A 24,392-nucleotide genomic window follows, 5' to 3' on the forward strand; every position below is an offset into this window, starting at 1 on the left:
GGAGGTGGGAGAGTATACTGGGAGAGGGGAGTGTCCTGGGAGGGGGGAGAACATACTGGGAGAGGGGAGTGTCCCAGGAGGGAGGAGTGTCCTGGGAGGGGGGAGTGTCATGGGAGGGGGAAGTGTGTCCTGGGAGGGGGGAGTGTCCCAGGAGGTAGGAGTGTGTCCAGGGAGGGGAGAGCGTGTCCTGGGAAGGGGGAGTGTCCCAGGAGGTAGGAGTGTGTCCCAGGAGCGGGGAGTGTCCCGGGAAGGGGGCGTGTCCCAGGAGGGGGGAGTATCCCAGGATGGGGGAGTGTCCCGGGATGGGGGAGTATCCCAGGATGGGGGAGTGTCCCGGGATGGGGGAGTGTCCCGGGAGTGAGGAGTGTCCTGGTAAGTGTCCCATCTGCATGGCGTCCCCATCCCCGCCCAGGCCCCACCACTCACCTGCCCGCAGCAGGATGACCTGGTCGTCCAGGGGCAGCTCTGAGAAGTGTGGGATCCGCTTGGCCCACTCCACCAGCGTGAAGAGCTGCTTGTCGGCTGCTTGGCAAATGTTGGTGACGGGGTCGTTCGGCTACAGTGGAGGAATAAGAGCAGGACATTCAGTCCCAGAAGCCAGTGTACTGACAGAACACAGCCAGACCAGCCCTGCCCCACACACTGGGCCCATGCGGGGCGCTGAATACGGCCCCCAAAGATGCCCAGTTCCCAATCCCCAGAACCTGGGACTATGTGACCCTGCATGGCACATGGGGCTTGGCAGAGGTGATTAGGTGTGGCCTGAAATTGGGAGGTGGGCCTGCACCACCAGGGGGACTCAGGGTCATTGCACAGGGCCTGTGAGAGGGAGGCAGGAGGGTCAGAGGAAGAGATGCGATCACAGACGCTGGGGCCCAAGGGGAGAGAGACGCTGCTGGCTTTGAAGGTGGAGGAAGAGGCCATGAGCCAAGGAATGTGGCAGCCCCAGAAGCAGAGGCAGAGGCAGACTCCCCAGCAGAGCCCGCAGGAGCCAGCCGGCAGGCACCTTGACGTCAGCCCACCAAGACTGATTTTGGCTCTCTGGCCACAGAACAGTCAGATAATAAAATGTGTGTTGTTTCCAGCCACTAGGTTACGGCAGGACACGAGTCTGTCCCACAGCTGTGGGAGGCAGGCGCGGGGAGCTGGGGAAATCGGATACGGGGCAGTGTTGGAGCAGGGTGGGACTGACCGCCTTCATCTCTGACGGTCACGGTGGCCCACCCTGGGGACAGGGCTGGCCTCTCACGTTCCAGCAGGCATGGATGTGGGAGCTCGGGAGGGCAGGCACCTCGGCTGAGATACCAGGCCCCAGGCACAGAGAGAGGGCGGCACTCACGGCTCCTCTGGAAAGCCCTAGCCGGAAAAGGGCCACTCAGTCTCACAGATGAGGGGACCCAGGCGGCCTTGAAGTAGGGCAGGACGGGAGAGCCCTCCCCAAATCCTGGCAGGTGGGGCTTGGGTCATGGACCTTCTGTGTCCTGAGTAAGGGGAACTCAGACGACGGCTCCCTCCATGATGCCGCTGCAGGACTAACAACCGTCAACAGGATTCGGGGATCCCTCACTCCAGGGCATCCGCCAAGGAGAAAAATGCCTCCCTTTGAAGAGCTTCCACAAACAGAATCCACCTGCTCGTCAGAGACGTGCAGACTAAACGCAGCGCCCGGCGGGAAAGGCCTCTGAGGGCGGAGAAGGCCCCCGAGGAATGGCACAGAGACTCACCAGGCAACACAGCGCCCCGAGCAGGCCCAGGTGACAGGCTGGTGCCATGGGTAAGGAAGGAGAGCCTCAAGCCCTCCTGGGCTGGCTCGGACCTCTGCAAGAGTGGGCACAGGGGTCACCATCTGTCATGTGCCTGCAGTTGGCCCCTCAGGAGAGGCCAGGGCAGTCCTTGGGGACCCAAGCCAGAAGGGGTGCACAGAGGGGTGAGATCCCTCGGCTGAGAGGGGTTCGCCACAGTCTACACAGGTCTGTGACTCACTCATTCCTCCGCAAACCTTCCATGAGCAGCATCAGCAGCCCCCAGCACTCACACGGCTCCTGGCTCTGTGCTCAGTGGCCCCCAGGCCCGCCACAGCCAGGCCAGCTTCTCAGCCTCAGCCTCTCCTTCTGTCACGCTGGGGGCTGAAAGGGGCCTGTCCTTCTTGCCTGCCCATCTGCCACAGGGCATCCCTGAGAAAGGATCGAGCAGGCCTGGCAGGGGCAGGGGGATGCGGGGAAAACCAGCCCCAAGCACTGTGTCTGCAGCAGGTGGCTCTGCTTGGGATCCTTGTACCCAGGAACTTCCCAGCCGCTGGCCGGCCACTCTCGGAAGCCAACACAGGGCCCAGAGCAGGCCCAGGTGACAGGCTGGTGCCATGGGTAAGGAAGGAGAGCCTCAAGCCCTCCTGGGCTGTCTGGCTCGGACCTCTGCAGGAGTGGGCACAGGGGTCACCATCTGTCATGTGCCTGCAGTGGGCACAGCCGGGACAGGGAGCAGAATGTGGCAGGCTGGAGAGCCAGGAGGCTGGAGCGGAGAAGGAGGCACACTCCCGGCAGGTGTCAGGCTCTGGCTCCAGTACCAGCAGGGCTAGGCCTGGAGGGGGTCCCCTAGGTAGGGAGGAACAGTGCAGGAACCCGGCTCCACCTCCCTGTGTGGCCTCAGGAAAGGATTAACCTCCCATTCTCGCCTGGAGATCCAACGTGCCTCTTGTAACAGAAGGCGTGTGATGGATGGGCTCTACTCCTGCCTAGAAGTGTCCACAGGACCTGCCCAGGCCCTGCCCTGCGCTGGGGAAAAACCAGGCACCGGGACCGCGACGCTGGGCAGCCTGCCCCCTTTCTGGACCTCAGTTTGCCCATCTGAGGGAAGGGGCCCAGTGAGCGGTTCTGGAAGTTGGACCCAGGCCAGGCCACAGAGGAGCGTTCAGTGTGAGCTCAGGCACAGCAGGGAGTGAGCGGGCACAGAGAGACCCCGTCCCTGTGGAAGCTGTGTCCTTTATCCCCAGTGAGTCCTGCCTGCCTTTGTGGTTCTCTAAACTCCCTCAACTTTGATGCAGTGAGGGAGAGAGCAGATGGCAGATTTCCCCCTCCAAATAGTGTCCTTCACGAAATAAAAACGTGGCAGCCCTTTGTGCATCTGCCAAACTTGTTTTTGGATTTTCTGCTGGATCATGAAACCCTCACAGCCACCCTCCCTCTCCTGCCCTCCGCAGGGCTGGTGAGGCGGGCACGAGGCAGGGCAGGTGTGTAGACCAGCCAGGGCTGGGGGTGGGTCTGTGCCTCTCACTCACGGGGACGGTTTCTCCGGAAAGAAGGTGCCTGTTGTCAGGGTCCCACGTACCTTCTCCCCAGCCGGGCAGCCCCAGTCCCCGGCCAGAGTAGAGGTCTGAGCAGAGCCAGGGACGTGAGGGCAACGGGTTGTCCTATCCAGAAAGGGCAGGGAAGCAGGGTGGTCCTGACCCAGCCATGGGGTCTCAGACAAGAGCAGACCCCCACCCTCAGACAGACAGAGGCAGCGGGGGTGCGGGCCCTGTGTGAGTGCCAAGGAGCAGGGTGGGGTCGCTGTCCTTGACCGAAGCTGGCGGTGAGGAACAGCAGAGCCGTCACCAGCAGCCTCGTGGGGGCAGAAATTAACCCACCACACACCTTATCCTGTGATCACACCTCACCCTGTGATGGCCAGTGCCAGGGGCCACAGAGAAAAGAGCAGGTGCTCTCAGCCCACATCACAGGGGCAGTCCCCATCCTGGTGGGGGCACAAATGAAGGCCAGAGGTACCTCAGCTGAGACCAAAGCCTGAGGAAGAGCCAGAGGGCCCAGCTCCAGGCCACGGGAGCCGCAAGCATGAAGGGGCAGGGGGGTGGTGGGCAGGGGGACAGTGACCTGCAGGGCACACCCAGCATGGAGGGCAGGCTGGTGTGCCTGGACCCACAGAGAGACAAAGGTCGAGGTGACCTCATGGTTGGCCTGTACAAGGTCTTCGGTGGCCACAGGGCTCTGGTCCCGGCCCCAAACCCACAGGGAGACACGGGTGAAGACTGGACACCACGGTGACCGCGGCGAAGACGCAGGGGCCCTGAGGGCCAGCTGGACCCAGGTCCCCCGCAGCAGGAAGCTTAGTGCACAGTTCTGAACCTTCACTCGGGTGGCCAGGAGCTCACCTGCCTAACCCCGGGCACAGCTGGAGCTGCCCCCTCAGTGGGGCCTGGGACAAGGCGGGGTCTCCCAGCCAGACAAGCTCACCAGGGAGCAACGGGTCCCGAGCAGTGCAGGTTCCTGGGCCTTAGGGTAGGAGGGGCTCAACGCACCTGTGCCACCCTCCCTGGCAAGGCCACAGCCAGAAGCAAAGATGCCACAGGGAGGGAGCCAGTAACAGGGAGGGTCCAAGGAGGGGAGGACAAGGCCAGGGGATCTTGAATCCAACACCTCCAGGGCCAGCTGGAGCCAGCCCAGGAGAAGAGCCTGGGAGCAGGGCTGTGGCCCAACCAATTCTCCTCCCCTTGAGGCTGTCGGGGTGGGAGGGGGCAGGAGGGTCAGCATGGGGGTGACCAGCTGGTGGGCTGCGGAGCTGCTTCCTGCGTCTACGGCAGCCACCGAGACGGCTGGGCACCTGCCCAGGGCCACACAGCTGCGGGCAGAGCCAGCCCTGGAACCAACCTGCAGAGCCTCTTGCCGGGGGCTTGGCCTCCTCCCACACCTTTTCCAAGGGGCACCAGGGAGTAGGGACAGCCTCCGCACCCAGAGAGGCCAAACTCCAAGGGGACACAGTGGCTAAGGCCCCAGCAGAGATGGCCGAGAAGGAGGATGTGGCTGCAGGGCCCCTGGTCCCCGCCCCGAGGGCCACCCGTGCATGGGCCAGGAGAGGAGAGTGCCGCCCAGCCTGGGCGAGGGGCCCACAGGGCCACCTCGGGTAAGAGGCTGAGCTGAGGAGGCCACAGGGCCCAGGGCAGCCCCCAGGACCTCTCTGGCTCATCAGCTGCTCAGGCGGGAGGGTGAGTGAGCGAGGGAAACTGAGGCAGGTGGGGTTGCCCACCCCCGCAGAGGCGGTGACTCACCGAGCTGGGGTTCAGCCCCATGTTCGCCTCCACGTAGGTCTCAGTCTTGGGCTCCACGGCCAGCTCAGCCTCCAGGATCCTCTCCACCGGCATGTCCTCGTTGGCGCTGCTGGTCGACTCCACCTCATTCTCGTTCCGGTCCTTGCCACGCTGCCGCTCCTCCTGCACGGCTACAACCCGGGAGGTGCAGGTCAGCCCCACACTCAGCCGGGCCAGTGGCTCCCAGGGAAGGCTGTCGTGGCCGGGTGGTGCCAGCTCCCAGCCAACGCACCCACAACACCGGCATCCCCACCGGCGCTGGGTGATGGAGACCCCGTCTCTGCCCCATGCCTGGCCGTGTGGCTGTGTGCTCTGAGAACAGAGGCCAACTCGCATTCATTCCAATTAAAGTTCACACCAGGAGCCTGCCTGGGGCCTGGCAGGAGACAGTGCAGCAGGGACCTCAACATGGGGTGAGAAAGGCCCAAATGGTCTATGGACTCAGGGAGAACCAGGAAGCCTTCCTGGAAGAGGTGTTGATGTGACTGGAGGAGGAGGTTGCAGAGGAATCATGGCTCAGGCTGGAGACACGGTCCCCGCCAAGGCCCAGAAGCAGAGCAGAGCACACACATGACGTGGCACAGGGGCACCCATGCTGGCTGAGGGCCTGGACAAGGGGAATATCCAGGAGGTGACAGGCTCAGAGACACCTGGGCAAGCAGGAAACCGTGCACCTGCAGACCCCACGCCCCTCCCAATGACACTAGGCCCTGCCAAAAATGGAGGGCAGGCGCCCAGCCCCACCCTGGCCACACAGAGACGGCTCACCCAGCTCCACCGACCATGCCCTAAGCAGGGCACCAAGATGCCCTTCAATCCGCTCCAGGAAGCAGCCACTCCAGTGGAACCAGAGGCCGAGCATTAAGGTAAAACAGAGCGATGCTTGCAGGCAGCAGGAGCTGCATCAGGCATGGGCTCCAGCCAGCTGACTCTGATCAGCCCCGGGGGTGGGCGCTCAGCGAAGGGGCCTGAGGCATGAGCCCTGGCTGCCCAGGTACATGCGGCTCCTCCCGCCCCCAGCTTCCCTCCACCTGGATTTGCCTTCCTCGACTGTCCACTTTGAACACTGAGGGAGCCACCTCAGCCCCTCTGTCAGCCTGTCTGGGGCTCTCCCACCAGAAGGGCCGGGAGGCAGACTGGGACCCAGATGGAAATTGGACAGAAGCATCCACTTGGCTTATGGGCCATTCTCCCGAGACACGTCCCCTTCCCTGAAAGTCCTGAGCTGCGGCTCTGGTCCCCAACCCCACCACCTCCTCCTTCTGTTCCATCCACCACCCAACAGCCCCACGGGGCGGGCACTCACATTACCCCATTGTACCGATGAGAAAACTATGGCTGAGACAGAGAAAATGACTGTCCAAGTGAGTAAACAGCAGAGCCAGGAAAGCAACAGGGACCGTCGGGTCCTGCAGCCACCTCTGTCCAGCACAGTTCCACGCCCGTACTCCAGTCAAGACCTCTCCACTCTCACCCTGGGAATGACCCTCCCGCCGTATCTCCTCCGAGCTCAGACACGGACCTGGGGGCAACTCCTCCCTCCCTTGTGTCCTCCTGCCAGTGTGCTGGGCTGGGTAGTCCCTGACCCAGGCCCCTTCTCCTCCTGGTCTACGACGGTGCCCTCCTAAGGGCCCAGGGCCTAGGACGGTGCCCTCCTAAGGGCCCAAAGGTATGGCCTGGTGGAGGGGTTCCTGGAGCTGCCACCTCTCTGGGCCTGTGGCGGGGCTCATCCCAGTCCCTCCAGGATGTCTCGATGGTGGGCAGAACACAAACCTGGAAGCCTAGGGTCCTCGCAGGCACCAGCCACCCATGGACTGACCATGTCTCGTCCCACCCTCCCACCTTCTGGCTTTCAGATGGGTTTGGAAAACGGTGGGAGAATGTATCTGTGCCTCTGGTGCCCTCCGTGCCCCACCCGCCACGGTGTCAGCCGCCACTTTCTCCTGAAGCCACAGTTTCTGCTGAGCAGCCATCTCGGGGCTCTGCAAGCCCCTCCCTTCACACCCCCAAGCCCGGGGTCCCCAGCCCCGCCTGGTTCCCTTCACGCCAGCCACAGCTCTGCAACAGTCGCACGTGGATGCCTCTCAGCCACGCTGTGCCAACAGTTGCCAGCATGGCCCACTGGCTTGAGCGAGGGACTTCCGCCCACACAGGGAGACTCCGGCCAGGAGGCCCATCCCCAGCTTCAGGATGCACCAACCAGGCTGAGGGGCCAGCCAGGGACCCCGCAGTTGGCAGGCACAGGCCTGGCCCTACTGGAAACCTGATGGCGGGTGGGGGCAGGATGGCGAGCAGCGCTGGTGGGCAAATGGCAACGGTCCGGCAGGGGCTGCAGAAGGCTCCAGTCAGCCCCCACATGGGACTTCCGTGAGCCCTCCAGAGGGCAGTGCTCATCTGGGGCAGGGTCACTACTGATACAACTCTCTGTACAGGGTCCTGAGCCTGTAGAGCCGACCCCACCCATGCTGAGCATCCCCCGGGGCAGGAAGCACCCGCACACGCAGATCTCAGCCAGCATCTGAGCTGAGGGGGACTCGAACCTCCACCGGCCCAGGTCCCTGAGACCCTAAGGATGGGCAGCAAGGGCAGAATTCTAAAGTCTCAGTGCCAAGACACAGATGGCACTGCTGTCTCCCCAGTGGAAAAGCTGAGGCTCTGAGAACCAAAGGGGCAGGGCTGAGTGCTCAAGACAGTGAGCAGCCTAAAGCTGCAGGCCCTGGGATCTGACAACCCCAGCCCCACACAGCCTGCTAGCCTGCCACAGCCCGAGCAGCCGTGTGGCCCCGGCCAAGTCCCCTGACCTCTCTGTGCCTCGGCTCCCTCATCCGCAAGATGAGAATGACAACGCTTACCCCCAGGATGGCTCCAAGAGGAAGCGCCAGCACACGGGGGGCCTGGAGGTGCTCACAGCTGTCACCGCAGCCTCCCACCCCACGCGCCAGCCCGGCCCAGTGCCAGGGATTCTCTCCTGCTCAGAGGTAGCCCCAGGGCATGGGGAGCCCCAGACAAGGGTGGCCCTGAGCGAGGGGCCTCGCTGCCAGTTCCTCCCCAGGCGCCTGGGGCTGGGTTCCTTGGCACCTGCCTCCTCCGCCAGGGCAGCCGAGAATTAATTAGCAAGTGTTTTGTGAAGCACTTTGAAGCTGTGAAGGGCCCGGCAGCTCTGCCCAGCATCATTATAAATATGATCACTTTATTTATAGGCTGGGGGGCAGGAGGGGCCGGGATTTATGCTTTGCCAGCACAATCACCTTCTAGACGAAGTCATGCTTGACTCATGTTCCGCTGGCGCCGGAGGCCGGGCGGGAGGCGTCTGTAAACACAGAGCCTCTTTACCCTCCAGCCCCGAGCGCAGCGGCTGGAGGAGGCGGAGTGGAGGCATGGAGGAGGCTGCTCGGAGGCAGAGGAGGCTCACACGCCGCAGCCCAGTCCCCCCAGGAAGACCTGAGACTCCCACCCGGGCGGCCCCTCCCCAGCATCCGTGGGGTCCCGAGCCTCTGGAGACAAGCTGGCCTAGGACTTGGGGTGCAGCAGCCCCACAGAAGCAAGGGACATCTCTGACCTGCCACAGCCCCCCAGGGTCGAGCAGGAGGGAGGGGGTCTGGGGAAGGGCAGACGGCTCTGAGACAGGCATGTCGGGGCCCAAGGGCATCCCCAGTCCCACTGGCTCCTCTGCCTTGGGTAGTGGCAATGGCTCAGTCCTTCCTCTGTCCCTTGTGCAGCCCAGGGCTGGGCCCAAGATAGGCAGGACTGAAGTCCACCAAACCATTCTGGCCTCCTCTTAAGGATGAGGTGACAGAGACCCAGAGAGCGGTGCCAGAGGCCACACGGCAAGCTAGAGTCTCTAAAGGAAGTGGCTTACTTTCCCTCCAGGGCTTCAACCTAGAGCAAGGCATCGGAACATGAGAACCGTGCACACACATGTGCACACAAACCATGCAGACACACAAACACACACATACATACCACACCACACACACCACATACACATACACACCACAGCCACACCCATCTACCACACAGACATACCACACCCACACCCACACATGACCACTGTTCTCCAACGCTGCCACCAGCCACGCACAGCACTCTCATCACAAGCTCTCAGGGGTATTCCTGATGCCTCCAGCCCACCACAGATGAGGAACCTGAGGACCGGGCACGGCAAGGTCGCTTGCCCAGTGTCATAGGCCAGAAGGCAAGAGGGCCACACCTGAGCCCAGCCGGGGCTCCCTTCCCACAGCAGAGACCTGTGGGGCCAGCCACATCCCTGCAGTGCATGCACACGCACACACATGTGCACACGCCAGACACTGCTGTTTCCACACCCAGTCCTTCAGAGCCGGAGGGTGGGCACAGGAAGCAAAGGCAGGCAGGGAAGAAATGGGGAGCAGCCTTCCTGGGGGAGGAGGAGGAAGCAGAATGGGGGGCAGGCATTGCCCCCTCTAGGCCAGTGTCTCCCCCCACCACCCCTGGTGGAAGCTAGGTCTCTTCTATCGGACTGGGAACCCCCAAGCGTGAGGCCTGTCTTCCCCATCACAGCACGTGTGCCTCCGGGCCCCCCAAGCCCTGCCACCCCCGGCTTCAGCAAACAGGCCCAGGCTCAGCTTGGCAGAGGGACAACACCCACCACGCATGTCCCCCCACCTCTGCCCACCCCTGGTCCCGGGAATGCTGCAGAACGAGTCCCTCCTGGTGGCTGCCTGCGCGTGCAGGCCCTATTGCCCAACCAGAGATGCTATCAGCCTGTGGCATCCTACAGCATAGGGGTGGGAACCCATCTGCCCCAGAGCCACAGTGGGCCCTTGCCGGGGGCAGAGTCACCGCATGGGGGCACCTGGGCCATCCTGCCTTCAGCCAGCCCTGGGACCAACCCGAGGCGATGTCCTCGCAGCACTGCACTGGGATGCGACGCCTCAGCACCACCCTCAGTTTCTAGGAGTCTGACCACAAACCAGGCTGAGGGACCACGTGGCATCAAGGCCAGTGAGCGTAGCTGCCTGCCAGGGGCCTGATACTCAGGAGTGCTCAGCCCCCGCAGCCGACAGCTCCCATCCTGCATGCTCTAGGCCACAGACACCTAGCGTTGGCCAACTTGGCCCCATAGCTTTCTCCAGGGCTGCTGCAATACCCCACCCATGCAGCCAACAGCCCTGCCCTCCGCTGCCAGGGAGCCCTCCTTGCAGGGGTCTGCCCCAGGAGGAGAGAGGGAGGCTCCGCATTTCAGGACCCACCTGGAGCCAGATGCAGGCGGGGCAGGAGGGTGCCTCCCAAGTCCTCCCAGCCACTGGTCCTGTGTGGGGTCCCTGCAGGGCAAGCGCCTAGGCTGCACCTGGGGCCCCGTCCCTGCCCAAGAGTAAGGCGCTCCACAGGTCTGGCTGTGCAGCCCACATAGCCAGGGTAGGGGAGGCAAGAGACTCCCTCTGTGCACGAGGCACTGGCAGCAGGGCACGTTTGGCACGGGGGCCTCACCGACTCCTCGCCGCCCACGCAGACGCGCCCTCCACGCCAAGGCTGAGTTCTGCAGCTGTGTTTGGGGCAAGAGCGCTCGGCAGCAAGTTCCTGCCTCAGAATCCTGCTGGAGGCAAAAGGGAGGGGGCCCACTGACAGCAGCATTTTCTCTCACGGCCCTAAGTCCGGTCTCCAGGGCTGTGCACTGCCAAGAGGAAGGACAGAGAGCAGGAAGGACCGGCAAGAAACAGGCGCCACGCCTGGTGCTGGCCCTTAGACCTCCCCATGGCTCACCTCTCTGTACCCCATTTCTCTGTCTCGCAGGTAAGAGGTGAGTGAGACCACGCGTGGGGATCAGGAAGGGGGTGTCCAGGGTGGCCCCCCAGATGGGGGGGCTCCTAACAGGACCCAGTCACCAATGGGCACCAGGGGAGGGGTCTGACCAGGTGACTCCAGGTCCCCCCAGCCCCAACACTGCACGGTTCCACTGAGATGGGATGGGGTGTCATCCCCAGGCTTTGGGGGGCCCAGGCAGCTGGACTCTGATGATCCCAGGCACATGGATGACCGGGCTGCAGGGCCTTAGGAAGGAGTCAGTGCAGCCTGGAGGGCCCGGGACAGGGCTCAGAAAGGCCAGCCCTGACTTCTGAGGGCCCGGTGTGATGCCAGCCTCAGACTTCATGGACACTGCTCCCTGCATCAGGCCTGTGGTGCCGACACCTTTTCATCCCTCAGGCGTCAACAGCCCTCCTGCCTGCCTGAATCTCACTGGGTGCCCGAGGCAGGGTCAGGTGCCTCCTCTCGGCTCCCACAGTGCCTGAGCTTCCCCTAAGTCTGCACCGGCTGCACCCTGGGCCCCCCCTGGTTATCTGGTGATCACTTTCTTTTTTTTTTTTTTTTTGAGACGGAGTCTTGCTCTGTCGCCGGGGCTGGAGTGCAGTGGCCAGATTTCAGCTCACTGCAAGCTCCGCCTCCCAGGTTTACGCCATTCTCCTGCCTCAGCCTCCCGAGTAGCTGGGACTACAGGCGCCCGCCACCGCGCCCGGCTAGTTTTTTGTATTTTTTGTAGAAATAGGGTTTCACCGGGTTAGCCAGGATGGTCTCGATCTCCTGACCTCGTGATCCGCCCGTCTCGGCCTCCCAAAGTGCTGGGATTACAGGCTTGAGCCACCGCGCCCGGCCTGGTGATCACTTTCAAAGGACAGCAAGCTCACTGCTGTAGGCCCAGGCCCGGCACCAGCCATGCACAGTGCTCTCATTCACCACCAAGCTCGCAGGCGTATTCCTGAAGACCCCAGCATCTGAGAGTGGTCTCGGCTAAACCAAGCTGTCTGTGCTATGGCATCTTCGCAGAAACTGCCAGGCTCAGGCTGCACACAAGGCCTTCCCCACCCGGCTCCGGCCATGCCTCAGGCCTCCACCCCAGAACAGGCCCGTCTCCACGCCTGAGCACAGAGGCCCTGGCCACCGCCTACCCTACCCCTGCCTGCCCCTGTTCCAGTTTCCATCTTCCAGGGACAAAGCTGCACCTGCCACCACAGCAAGCCTTCCTGCCCACACCAGGCACCCAGAAGAACTGGACTGGGCCCACACCTCTCCAGGCTGCGCACACACCTCTCCATTCTGGGCACACACCTCTCCATTCTGGGCACACACCTCTCCAGGCTGCGCACACGCTCCTCTGCCCTCTGGTGAAAGCAACAAGGTATGGATGGGAGCCAGAGCCCAGCATGTGACCCTGAGCAAGGCTTGAACCCTCTGGCCTAGGTTTTCCAGCCTGCACAGCAAAGGGTGGGCCTGAGCACACGCCAGCACTCTGTGAAACATGCATCCCCATCAGAAAGGCCTGACTGGCAACACTGGGCACGGCCACGCCAGCCCTGGAAGGCAGCTCTGCTATGCGGGCACAAGGACCCCATGCCAGCCCGTACGTCACACTCGGCCTTGCGGCCCAAGGAGGATACCCTGCGGGAGTGCGGGGCCCGGCAGAGGCGCTGATTTCTCAACAGGACCGTGAAGGCTGAGACGGCACACACACGAGATGATGAAATGAAACTGCAGCACGAGGGCCGCCACTCAGGACATCCCTGACGGTGAGACAGTGGCTTGGATCCTGCTTGGGGACCCCAACACGGGCTGGCGGGGAGGAAGTAAGACACACCAGCCACACAGGTGTGGGGCCTTGGGAGCAGCACGGCAGAGGACAGAGGAAGGGTGTCCTGCAGAGCTGGGGGCACGGGGACAGACCAGCAGATCTTCACCCCAGACAGCACCTCCCACCCCCACAAAGCCCAGGGCACGGGACCCGATGGGAAGAATCGAGGCACACCCGCAAACACGTGAGAAAACCATGACCCAAGGACCCACTCAGAGGTCAGGAATCGCCAAACCTGAGAAGGAAAGGGGATGTGACAGATGGAGACACTGAGGTCCACAGCCAGCCAGGGCTGGGAAGTCACAGCGCCTGTGAGGCCCGGGACTCCGACCCAGGTCTGACTTGACAATTGTGGTGACATCGGGGGAGGGACCTTCCCTGCAAACCACCCCCGACACAGATTTGTTAATAAGACTGGCACAAAAATGCAAGGAAAGGAGGAACTGCTCCAAGAGCCTGGGGGCCATCCGGCGGCCCTGCAGGGGTGCAGCAGAGTTGGCCTCGGGAGGAAGCCGGCCCGGAACCACCCCTGGCATCCAACAGCTCAGAAGACGCCCCCGCTCCACCTCTCCAACCTAAGCAGCACCACCTGAAGGTCTCCTTGACCATCCCCTCGCCAGACAGCCAACGCCAGCCAGAAAATGCCGCCCGGGGCCCATGTGCGCCCACGCTTCGGGCCCCGCCGCCACTCCTGCCTTAGCCTTGCCGTGCTTCTGTCCAGGCCACTCACTCCCTGTTGTCCATCTTGGGTGTCCATGCGTAGGCCCGGGCCCCACTGTTTGTCCAACACCTGCCCGTGCCCCCACCCGAAGCCGTGGCCTACCTTCCCGCTTCATGCCCATGGCCAGGCACTTCTGGTAGCGGCAGTACTGGCACCGGTTCCGCTGCCGCTTGTCAATCAGGCAGTCCTTGTTGTCGCGGCAGGTGTAGGTCAGGTCCTTGCGCACCGTCCGCTTGAAGAAGCCCTTGCACCCCTCGCAGCTGTACACCCCGTAGTGCTTGCCTGCGGGACAGGGCAGGGCAGGGCTGGGGAGCAGCCACCGCGCCGGCAGGCAGCCCACCCCGCATCCAACGCCGCCACTGTCAGCTGGTGGGCCAGGCCTCAGGAAGGGACCCGCTGGTCTCCAGACCCCCGCCTGGGCTCAGACTGGGCCCCGGCCTTGCCCTCTCTGCTCCTCCGAGGACAACTGGGGAGTGGGGCAGGGATAAATCCCACCTCATCAGGGACCAGAGCCCCTGACAAGTCACCTGCTCTGTGTCTGCACCGTGCAGCCCGTTCTTCCCTCTCAGGCTGTGGGGGGCAGTGGCACAACACAGGCCCCTTGCCCAGACCCAGCCAAGGGAGGAGGCACGGTGCTGGCTGCCCCCACACTGACCCTGCCATCAGCAGCCACCTCCTCTCCGGAAGCCTCAGGCGGCCCTGTGCCCCACCCCACCCAACACACGCTGTCCCACAGATGTGAGAACCCTGGAATGGCCTCGTGGAGCCCTGGGAGTGGGCCATGGCCCAGGCGCCTGCCTCCCTGCACCCTGGCCTTGGGTCCTGCATGGCCCACAGGAGGGTGACTTGGGGAGGCCTCCAGACCCTGCAGTGGCCTGACAACTCTGTCCCACTGGCCCCCACCGCAGCAGTACCTGAGGAGCGGTCCCCGCAGATGGCGCAGATGTGCTTGGTGAAGGAAGCCATGTTTCCTGAGGGGTGGGCGGGGACCTTGAGGACGCCATTGAGGCCCAGGGGGGGCTTGATGTCCTCGCTGCTGCTGACCGGGTTCATGGGTGAGCTGAGCTGGGGGAGCAACCACAGCGGTCAGTGGGGTGCACACCAGGTTCGTCCGTACATCCCCCAGAGCCCTGCAGCAAGGATGGCGCAGCCGTAACCCCCACTTCACACACAGACACGGAGGCTACAGAGGGTCGTGCCCCCACCCACCACACTGCTCCGGAGCAGGGGGGCCACTGTGCGTGCTGAGCGAGGCCAGCAGAGGCTGCAGCAACCTCAGGACTCGCCCACAGCAGACCCCAGGCCTCTGTGGCAAAGGACCCCTCAGCAATCCCCCAACACATGGGCGGTCCCTGCTTGCACCCCCCATCCACTGCCCACCTAAATGAGAGCTGCCTCTCATTACTGAGCCCCTGGCAGTGCCCAGCCCTGCTGGGTGCCCCTGGACACTCCATGAGGCAGGCACTGTGGGGGGTCCCAACCCACAGATGAGGACGCCGAGGCCCAGTCCCCAGGACGGAGGAGGGCTGGGGACCCTCCAAGAACCACACATGTACCCCACCACACCGCAGGGCAGGGGTCCTGGTCACGTGACACAGTAGAGGGGAGTGGACACCCCCGGGCATCGGGTGGCACGACACCACTGGCCTCTCCGCACACCCCTCCGCCCCACCCGCCAGCCCGCACGCTGCCGCCCGGGCAAGCGTGGGAAACTCACCCGGTCACCCTGGTAACAGCTGCAGCGTGCAGTGACACAGCAGTTTTGGTTCCGCTGCCTCCACCCAGCTCTGCAGTCAGTGCAGAGGACCCACAGGCGCTTCCCGCTGCATCCTGCCAGCCAGCCCGGCTGCGCACAGCACTGAGCGCTCGGCCAGGCAGCCCCCAGCCTCCACTTCTGCAAACCCCTGCCACCGCTTGTGCGCAGGAAGCTCCCCTCCTTCCTTCCTCAGGCCTCCAAAATCCCATCCCCCCTTCTCACGGGACAGGAAGAGTTTGAGGCTCAATGCAAGCAAAGCAAAAACCACCCCAAAGCCTCCTTTCACACGGGCCTCGGTGCCTGGAATGAGTCTTCCAGCCCCAGTTTGCTCTGGCTTCTAAGTTCTTCCTCGGTCTGCCCAGGTGGGCTGTGAGGTTTTGCGAGGATGCTTGGTCCCCGCAGGCCTCAGGTGGGCTGCAAGAGGCCAGGAGGTCCCCCGTGACAACTCAGCACAGTGGGGGTGCCACAGTGGGGGCTCCAGTCACCGGAGAACCGGGTGGCCACCGTGTGACTCGCCAAATGCCCAGTGTTCACGTCCACAGGCACCAGGTGCGCTTCTCAGAGAAGGGAGGGAACTGAAGGGGCAAGAGAAGGCCCCAGATGTTTGCTGAGGGGCACCGTGCCCGGGCTTTGCACCCACACTTGCCACTCCCTGCATGGAAAACCCTGGGGGCCCCAGATGCAGAGGCTGTGGCTCAGGGACGTCAGGGGCTGGCCAAGGTCACACAGGGTCCCCCACTCTGCAGAAGGCAAAAGTGAAGCCCCTGGAGGGACAGAGCTCGCCCAAACTAAGTGCCCAGCTGGCCCTGCCCCGTGCTGGGCTCCGGGAGGCACCAGCGGACAAGGCCCTGCCCGGCCCTCCAGGGCTCGCTGGTCTAGTCGCTGTCTCGCTTGGAGGCACTGGAGGCCCCAGAGGTGGATCCCTGGCTCCGGATTCTGCCTGCCTCCTCCGTTCTCATGGCACACTGGGAAAATTATTTAATTACTGTAAGCCTGAGTTTCCTCATCTGCAAAACTGGAACAACGTTAGTGCCTACTTCTTTTCTTTTTTTTTTTTTTCCCAAAACAGGGTCTCACTCTGTCGCCCACGCTGGAGTACAGTGGTACAATCATAGCCACTGCAGCCTTGAATTGCTGGGCCCAATCGATCCTCCTGCTTCAGCCTCCTGAGTAGCTGGAATTACAAGTGCACGCCACTGCACTCAGCTGTTTTTTTTTTGTTTTTTTTTTTTTTTTTTATAGTGGCGGGGTCTCAACTATGCTGCCCAGGCTTGTCTCCAACTCCTAGGCTCAAGCAATCCTCCCACCTCAGCCTCTCGAAGTGCTGGGATTACAGGCGTGAGCCACCACGCCCGGCCAGTGCCTCTCAGAGCCAATGTGCAGGTAACTGAGTCGCTCCCTGCGGCAGGGCTCAGAGCAGAGCTGGCAGACAACTCGCTGTCTTACAGGGAAGCCGGCGGCTACAGTGAGGACTCCAGCCTCCTGGAGGAGACAGGCCAGGGACTGGGAGGAAGAAAGGGGTGTCCCAGGCAGAAGGACCCCCAAGCCAGTGTTCAGAGGTGGGGAAGCAAAGGGCTTGTTGGAAAAAAGGAAAGAAGTAGGTAGAGCCAGGGCGGGATCAGGTCAGAGCAGGGGCAGCAAAGGCATCCACAAGCAGGAAGCGTTGGGCACCCTCGCCGTGTGCCCTAGCACTGGGGAGGCACCGAGGCATGTGAGCAGGAGGTCCTTGGGCCAGAGGCTGAGGGAGTACAGGCCATGACTGCAGGTCCAGGTTGCTCAGAAGCACAAAGCAAAGGAACTCACGCACTTCCTCTTCTAGGCTGCCCCAAAACACCTAGGGTGCGTAGGGATCCACGTGCTACCTCCCGGCCCCCCATCTGCAGTCCCTTGCGCCTAGCACCTGCCCTGGGTAAACTGAGGGAGCGCCAGAGCAGCCCTGGCCAGGAAAGGGACTCCAGGCAGGACAGAATGGCAGACGGTCACCCTCCCTCTCAGCGTCACGGCCAAGCCAGGTCCCGTGCTGAACTCAGGGTGCATCCCTGGCTCCCCTAGACCTCAGGGAGATCAGAGGCTCTGGCTAGCCCAATGAGCCCAGGGCCCGGTGAGCCCCCTCATGTCTGAGAAGAGCGGAAACCGGGCTGAGGTGCCCATCCTGGCTGCAGGCCCTGAGGCCACCCACCTTGCCTCTCTGGGCTCACCTGGAAGATGGTCCAGGCTGCAGAAGCAAGGCTGTGCCAGGACGGGGAGGCCAGGCACGCATTCTTCCACCCTCCCAGCCCTAGGCTGCTGGGCCTCAGGTTGGCTTACAGCCCCTGGAGCACAGCAGAGGGCCACCCCCGGGGTCTGCTTTGGTCTGTCCCTCCCCCAGTGGTCTCCACAGCCCCCCAGCTCTCCAGGGTCTCCTCCCACACTCCCTGCTCCAGCTCCCCAGATAGCCAGGCCCTCATTGTCGCTTTGCTGGAGCCTCAGGACTCCATGCATGGCCAGGGTGGGGGCCATCCCATTTCCCCTTTCAGATCCTTGGCACTTATTTCAGTTCCCGCCGCCTCAATGCCCCACCCAGGTCTCCTGCCCGTCTCTTGGCTCTCTCCTCACACCCACCACACCCTTCCTTCCTGAGCCCCTGCAGGGTCTCTCCACCAGCCCTGACTTGGGGAAGGCCCACTCTGTGCCAGGAGCAGGCCCACGGGCCTTGCTGGGCCTCATCTGTCCAACAAGGCAGGAGCAAACCAGCTCCTCCGCACACTCCCCTCTGACCTCAGTCCCTGGTGGGTGGGCGCCGGTGCTGCCCTGCTTCCGACCCCATGAAGCCCGCTCAGCGTCCACCCTCCCTGTGCACCATCATAGCCCCACAGGCCCCCGGCAGGCGCTGCTGCCAGGAGGCTTTGCTGGAGCTCAGAGGCCTTGACACCAAGTCCAGCTCCAGGCTGGGCACTCAGAAGTGCTCTGTGTGGAAGCTGGCGCCGACTCACTCCGCCAATACCTGCGACGTGCCCATGTGCGCCGGCTGCAGCCAGGCAGGCTCTGGGACACTGTGGGGAATGTCCCCCAGGCCTGCTCTGGTAGAGCCTCCAGACCAGGGAAGAGACTTGGGACAGCTCAGGGGCCAGGCAGCTGCGGTCTGGCCTGGCTCTACCCAAGCCCCCCCAGACTCCTATTTCCCCGCCAGGAGGGGTCAAGTGGCCTGGACCCGGCCACGTGGAAGGCCCTTCCTGCCGTGGATTTGAGCAGGCAGGAGGCAGTGCTTGGCACAATGCCTGGCCCTCCCCAACAGCAGCAGAAGTCAGAGAATCTCTCTGACTCCAGCGACTCTGACTTTGCGGTTGTGGTTTTGGGGCTAGGAGTGGGGGCACATCCCTCCTGAAACCCTCCTCACACTCCCATGAATGTGAGGAACCCCAGGGTTCCAAGACAAACTGCTGAGGCCTCGAAGCTGGACTCAACCCCCAGGGAAGGAGCTATGGGGTCTGGGGAACCAGGGCCAAGTCAAGCATGGGCCTCAGACCACGGCAAACTAACTGCGGGTGAGACCCACACACAGCCCAATGGCAGACCGACGCCAACGGCGGCCGGGCAGGGAACGTCTGGGGCAACCCACGTCTGCTCCTCACCCACACCTACCCCGGGGGCCCTCGCCAGTGTCAAGGGGACCTGCACCACTCACTCCCAAGCAACTTGGCTTCAACAAGCCCCTACTTTGTGCCAGGAGCTGGCTGCACAGGAAACAACAGAGAACGGCCCAGAAGCAGCGCTGAAAAGCCGCCTCACCTAGTGCTGCCGTCCCCTCCCCGAGAAGGGCTCAACACTGCCGAGGACACCAGGCACCCCTGAGAATTCTGGGAGCACCACTGCCACCCGCAGGGGGTAAACTACTGTGCAACAGACCCCTTGGGGTCCAGGGCAGGCGGCAGACCTGGGAGGACCTAGCAAGGGGCATCCTGGGTCCCTGAGACCCAGCAGGTGCTGGCCAGTGAGCCAAGGGACAGGCGGAAGCCAAGTCTTCATCACCCTCTCGCCACAGGGCACCGTGCCGCCGGCAAGAGCAGGGGCAGGGCTGGTGCGCTAAAAATAACACGACCAGGCCTCCCTCGTGCCAGCACCTTGGGCCTGCTGCCTGCTTTCGGAAGGCCAGGTGATATGAGAGGGACACGGACAGAGGCCCCAGTTCTTCTGCACACATCCCCCAGAGCAGAGGGGCTTTGATGGGGTTGGCCCAGAAAGCCAGCAAGATTCTCCAGGGAAAAGGAGCTCGGGAGGTCAAGGCTGGCTCTAAACAGGCCCAAGTGGATGGGCGGTAGGCCGGCTCCAGACCCCAACCACAGCCCAGTCCTAGTCCAGGAACGGTCCTGGGCTACCTGGGAAGTGGCATGGGGGCTTGGGGCTAGGTGACCATCTGCTGCCTCCTGGCCCCCTCACGTGCAATCCCTTGGGCCTAGTGCCTGCCCTAGGTAAACTGAGGCAGGGCAGCAGGGGGCTTGGGAGTCCACAGGACACATGTGGCACTGTCACCTGTATGTGGGCAGAGGAGCTGCTAGGGCGAGTCCCACCCTGGTGGGCTGTCCTGAGATGGCACCAAAACTCTGCCATGGAGCCTTCAGCTACTAGGGACAAAGGGTGAAACCCAAACACAGAAATTCAGAGCAGAAGGAGAACCCCTGCTCATCCGGGGAGCCCCTGGAGAGGGAGGGCCGAGTGGGAGTCCGGGAGGTTCCGGCCGGCCAGGTGGAAATCCACAAGCAACCACCAGGAGCCAGGGGAGGAGGCCCAGCCTTGCCCTCCACCCTCACAGACGGGACACCCCAGGGCTGGGCACAACTCCACGAGAGGCACTCGGGGTAAGAAGGAAGAAGGGAAGCACGGACCAGGTCTCCAAGTTCCCCATGACAAGACCCGGACTGTGCCAGGCTCTGCCAGGCACCAGCCCTTCCTGATCCAGAAACAGCCCAAAGGGCCAGGCTGAGCTAGAGAAGAGACTGAGCCAACTTCAACTGTGGAAAAGGTCCCCACACCCCACAGACGGCCGGGCGCCCACAGAGCCATGGGGGAGCCAAGACCACGGAGCACCGCTGCCACACCCGGCCACTGCAGGTCCCAGGGCCAGCATCCCTAAGCGGGGTGCAGCTGCCCTGAGTCCGAACACGCCTTCCCTGGGGGCCCTTTGGCTGGGGTGTGAGCAGAGACTTCAGGGGAGGACCCGGGCTGTGTGGCCACAGGCTTCTGGGGAAGCAGGCTTAGGCCTGAGGGAGGCCACAGCCTCTCTCTGCTGAGCCCCCCAGTCATGGGAACAAGGAGTCCTGCGTCCTCCAGCATGGGAGGGGGCCACGTGCGCAGAGAACCAGCTGCAAGGCACCTCGGCTGATGATCCAAAGGCCCAGCTCAGCAGTCAGCCCGACCTGGGCTCAAACCCCCGCAGCACGCTGCTCCCCGAGGCTCTGTATACTCTGTGTCAAGCCGGGAGACCACAGCACCTACCTCCCAGAGGCCTCAAGATGAGGTGGCTGCCCTGCAGTTGAAGCCACAGCCCCACCCCTGGCCCCACCCCCAGGCCCACCCCCTCCCCTTGCCCCAGCCCCGCACTCACCTGGGGGCTGCCAGTGCTGAAGCCCAGGGTGGGTGTGGTGGGCACCGACATGGAGTGGGGGCCCATGGGGGAGCTGATGACCGAGAAGGGCGGGCCCATGCCGTTGATGGGGGAGCTCAGGGTGCTGATGGGAGAGTGCAGCTGCCCCGGGGAGCCGATGCCAGGCCCCAGGGACGGGTGCAGCGAGGGCGCAGCCATGGAGCCTCGCCCTGTCGGGGAGGTGAGGGAGGAGTTCACCTGGGTGGAGAAATCTGCAAGACAAGAAGCCGCAGGAGACTGGTCAGCGCAGGTGACACTGGGCCTCACCAGGCACTGCCTCCCCAGCTACAGACGCACCCACCGGAAGACCCCGGCACCCTCAGGTGGCCCCGTTGGTCTCGACAGCTCACTGACACAAACTCACACTCACTAGGGGCCAGGCGTGCCCGGAGCTCCCCTCCAAGACACTGTTCTGCACCTGACCCTGGCTTTAGGCTGGGCCTGCGGTAGACGCAGGAAGAACCCGCTGTGAGTGAGCCCCAGGATGCCTGCCTGGGTCGCTCCAACCCTCAGCACTGCAGGCCCCTCCACCTGGGAAAGCAGAGGGAGGAGGGGCTGGTGGGCGGGACTAGTCAGCCAGCCCCTCTGCCCATCTCCACAGGGACTCAAGGTAAAGGTCTGGGAATAACCATGAAAGGCATAAAGGCTGGTGTCTCCGAGAACCTACTGTGTACCAGGACCTGGTCAGTGCTGAGTGCGGGTGAATTCGTGGATCTGGGAGGTCCGCAGTGAGCACTGTGATTCTCCCATTTTACAGATGCGGGAAGCCAGGCCCCGAGTACTCAGAGCTGCCTGTGGCCAAGCCAGGACTGGCAGCGCCTACGGACCCACTGCCATGTCTGTGGCCCTAACCAGCAGGCCACGCTGCCTGGGCCTGCTCAGGTGCCACAGCAGTGTTAGCCCGGGCAGCGGACGCTCAGGCCCCTGGCTCCACGCTCCGAGGTCTGTTTGAGGGGACCAGAGGGGTGGAATGGGGCACTTCCCGTGTGGGTGGTGGGCTGGACGCTGCTGGGTGGCTTTGCGCCAGGCCTGGGTGTGTGCCAGGAGCAAGAGGGCAGCCCACAGAGGCCACAGGAGAGGCTGAGACCTCCCACACTCCCGCCTTTCATCTCGGATTTCAAAGCCCCGAGCATGCTTCAGGAGGTGCCTCCCCCCCGCACCCTGGAGACTGGCACAGCGGAAAGGAGGCTCCTAGGTGGCGAATCTACTGCCCATGGGCCTGAGCAGACCACTGGGAAATGTCAGAGCCCAACCAAGGCAGCACAGACAGCAGCACATGCCGGGAGCCGAAGGCACTGCGTGCCTGCCCCCACCTTGCCTTCGACGGGCTGAGCACATGGGGCAAGTCACTCTCCCTCTCCGGGCCTCAGCCTTCCCATCTGCAGAATGGCCTCTTGGGCCCTCCGTGCCTTGACCTGCGGCAATCACAGGCACTTCTGAGGAGTCGCGCAGGACCATGAACACACAGAGTGGCTATGACTGAGCCCAAATGCTGCAGGTCAGGAGACACCCCTGGCTGCACCCCTCCACAGCCCCGGGAAGACTTCACTTCCCCGAGCCTCAGAGCAGCTGTGTCCAGGGCACTGGCCCACTCGCTGGGTGACAGGCTAAAGCAAGAGGAACCTCTGGGCCAGGCCTCTCACGGGCATCTGCCTCCTCTGCACCCTGCGTCTTGGGGGGACATGGCATGAGTTTTAGGATGCCACCACCACCCGGCAGCATCGGGACTGGGGTCAGTCCTCACCCCATCCAAAGCCGGCACTCTTCCTATTGCACACAGCTCTGCTGCCCCCAGCAGCTGTCCAAGGCCAGCTCAGAGGCAGCAGGAACACAGAGGCTCTGCCACCCTGTGCCCACCCCTGCTCAGGAGCATTTGCCCATTCCTATCCATTAGCCTCAGGCCTGCCCCACACACCCCCTCTCGCTTCCATCCCAGGAAGGAAGGTGCAAAAAGGAGGCCTGGATGCCAGATTCAGCCAGCATTGCCCTGATTCAGCCAGCACTGCATGGGCCTGGCTGTCACTAGTGCCCCATTGCACTCGGGGACAGACCCCACCAGCAAATGAGCCTTGCCTGACCCACTGGAAACCTTTATCATTCACAATATTGGGAATAAGCCATTTCATTGAACTAAAAATGCAGACTTAAGGCATTCCAGAACCAGATGTTGGTGGCACCTACTGGCAAAGACAGGTACTGCAAACCAGCCCTATTAGTCATTAAACTCCCAGGAGGAGAACAGGCAGGACCCACATGTAGATGTCAAACATGTGCAGCCCAGAAGTCTCCATATCCAGAATCCCCAGGTGCAGAAGGCCAGGGAGAGAACAGCTAGGGACTGACAAGAGAAGGCAGGCAAAAGAGTGTTTCCAAGACAGACAAACACAGAATCAGGTTGCTCACATAAGTCTATGAAACATCTGCATAACCTGATGTTACTGATTCCCGCAACTCTCAGAGAAGCTACCACCACCGGCCTGTGACAGACAGGGAAACTGAGGCATGGAGAAGGTGTGAGATGAGAACTGCCCCAAAGGCACACTCCCAGAAACCTGCAGCTGCCTCTAGGCTAGGCAACCACTACCATGCCCACCAGGGCACTGTGGGGACCCTGGGAATGCCACACGGCTGCCTCATCGCAGCCCTGCCTCACCCACCTTCAGCTGACCCCTGCCAGAGAAAACCTGAGTCAGCTTCTTCCTTTACCAAGCCTCAGTTTCCTCATCTGTGAAATGCAGACAGGCACACCTACTCGGCAGTGAGTTCTGCTCGGCCCCAAGTCCACACAGGCTGAGCCTGGACCCAGTCTGGGCCCTCCTTATCCAGGTCAATCCAGGGAAGCACTATGCTGACTTCAAGGCAGAAGGAACAAGAAAGCACGACTGTGCACAAATCAGCTTTGCAGGCATCTCCACCGGGCAACCCTGGGAGGACCTGGGAGGAGCCCAGGCCATGCAGGGAGCCCAAACTTCAGCACTGCATTCAGAAGCTGGGCCTTGGAGTGGCCCGACCTGAGGCCCCAGGCACCCCTGGGGAGGCCGCCCACCTTTCTTCCTGGTCTCTGGGAAGAAGACGGGAATTTTAAGGCCATGGGAGAAATCACTCCTGGATTCTTTCAGCTTCTCCACCCCACCCCCTGCTCCAGATGTAATCTGGGAAGACTAGGGAGTCGGGGGGACTCTGAATTGGAGGAGGGGACTGGAGGGTTTCTGGGACAGCCTTCCAGGCCACCTCAGGAGCTGAATTATTTAAGCCAGCTGCCCCTGGGCCCCGTTCCCAGCCCTTCCTGTTTACACAGACTCTGTCCACAGCAGACACCTTCCCAGAGCCTGGGTGACAATAGGCTGGGTGTGTTTTCTGGAATCCTCTGGAGAGAGATGCTTTTTGGTCAGGAAGAGAATATTTAAAAAGAAGAGGCAAAAAATGCCTCGACATCCTCTACTCGCAGTGAAGCGCCCTGTGCATGTACGTGCGGGCTCTGTCTCTTCCAGGCCATCCATCCGTCCCCACCCCTGATAAGTGGTGGCTCCCACAGGCGTTATTCTTAAAACATTCTACTTTGGGGCCGGCGCGATGGCTCACACCTGTAATCCCACCACTTTGGGAGGCTGAGGC

General features: G+C 62.7%; 1 protein-coding gene across 3 annotated transcripts in view; it reads right to left on the reverse strand.

Moving 5' to 3' along the window:
• The window catches only part of RXRA (retinoid X receptor alpha), a 120,612-nt gene that overhangs the window by 22,820 nt on the left and 73,400 nt on the right, over window positions 1–24,392 (reverse strand). For 2 of the 3 annotated variants that reach the window (XM_025359845.1, XM_025359843.1), the window contains exons 2-6: window positions 20,739–20,989; window positions 14,316–14,466; window positions 13,504–13,683; window positions 5,039–5,208; window positions 427–556 (exon numbers count right to left, since the gene is read on the reverse strand). In XM_025359845.1, the coding sequence (XP_025215630.1) occupies window positions 427–556; window positions 5,039–5,208; window positions 13,504–13,683; window positions 14,316–14,466; window positions 20,739–20,989 (882 nt within the window). Of the gene's footprint in view, window positions 1–426; window positions 557–5,038; window positions 5,209–13,503; window positions 13,684–14,315; window positions 14,467–15,118; window positions 16,038–20,738; window positions 20,990–24,392 lie in introns of those variants that run through there. The other variant, XM_025359844.1, reaches the window with a different exon arrangement.

The sequence above is a fragment of the Theropithecus gelada genome, chromosome 15 (assembly GCF_003255815.1).
Source record: "Theropithecus gelada isolate Dixy chromosome 15, Tgel_1.0, whole genome shotgun sequence".
Classification (NCBI taxonomy): Eukaryota; Metazoa; Chordata; class Mammalia; order Primates; family Cercopithecidae; genus Theropithecus; species Theropithecus gelada.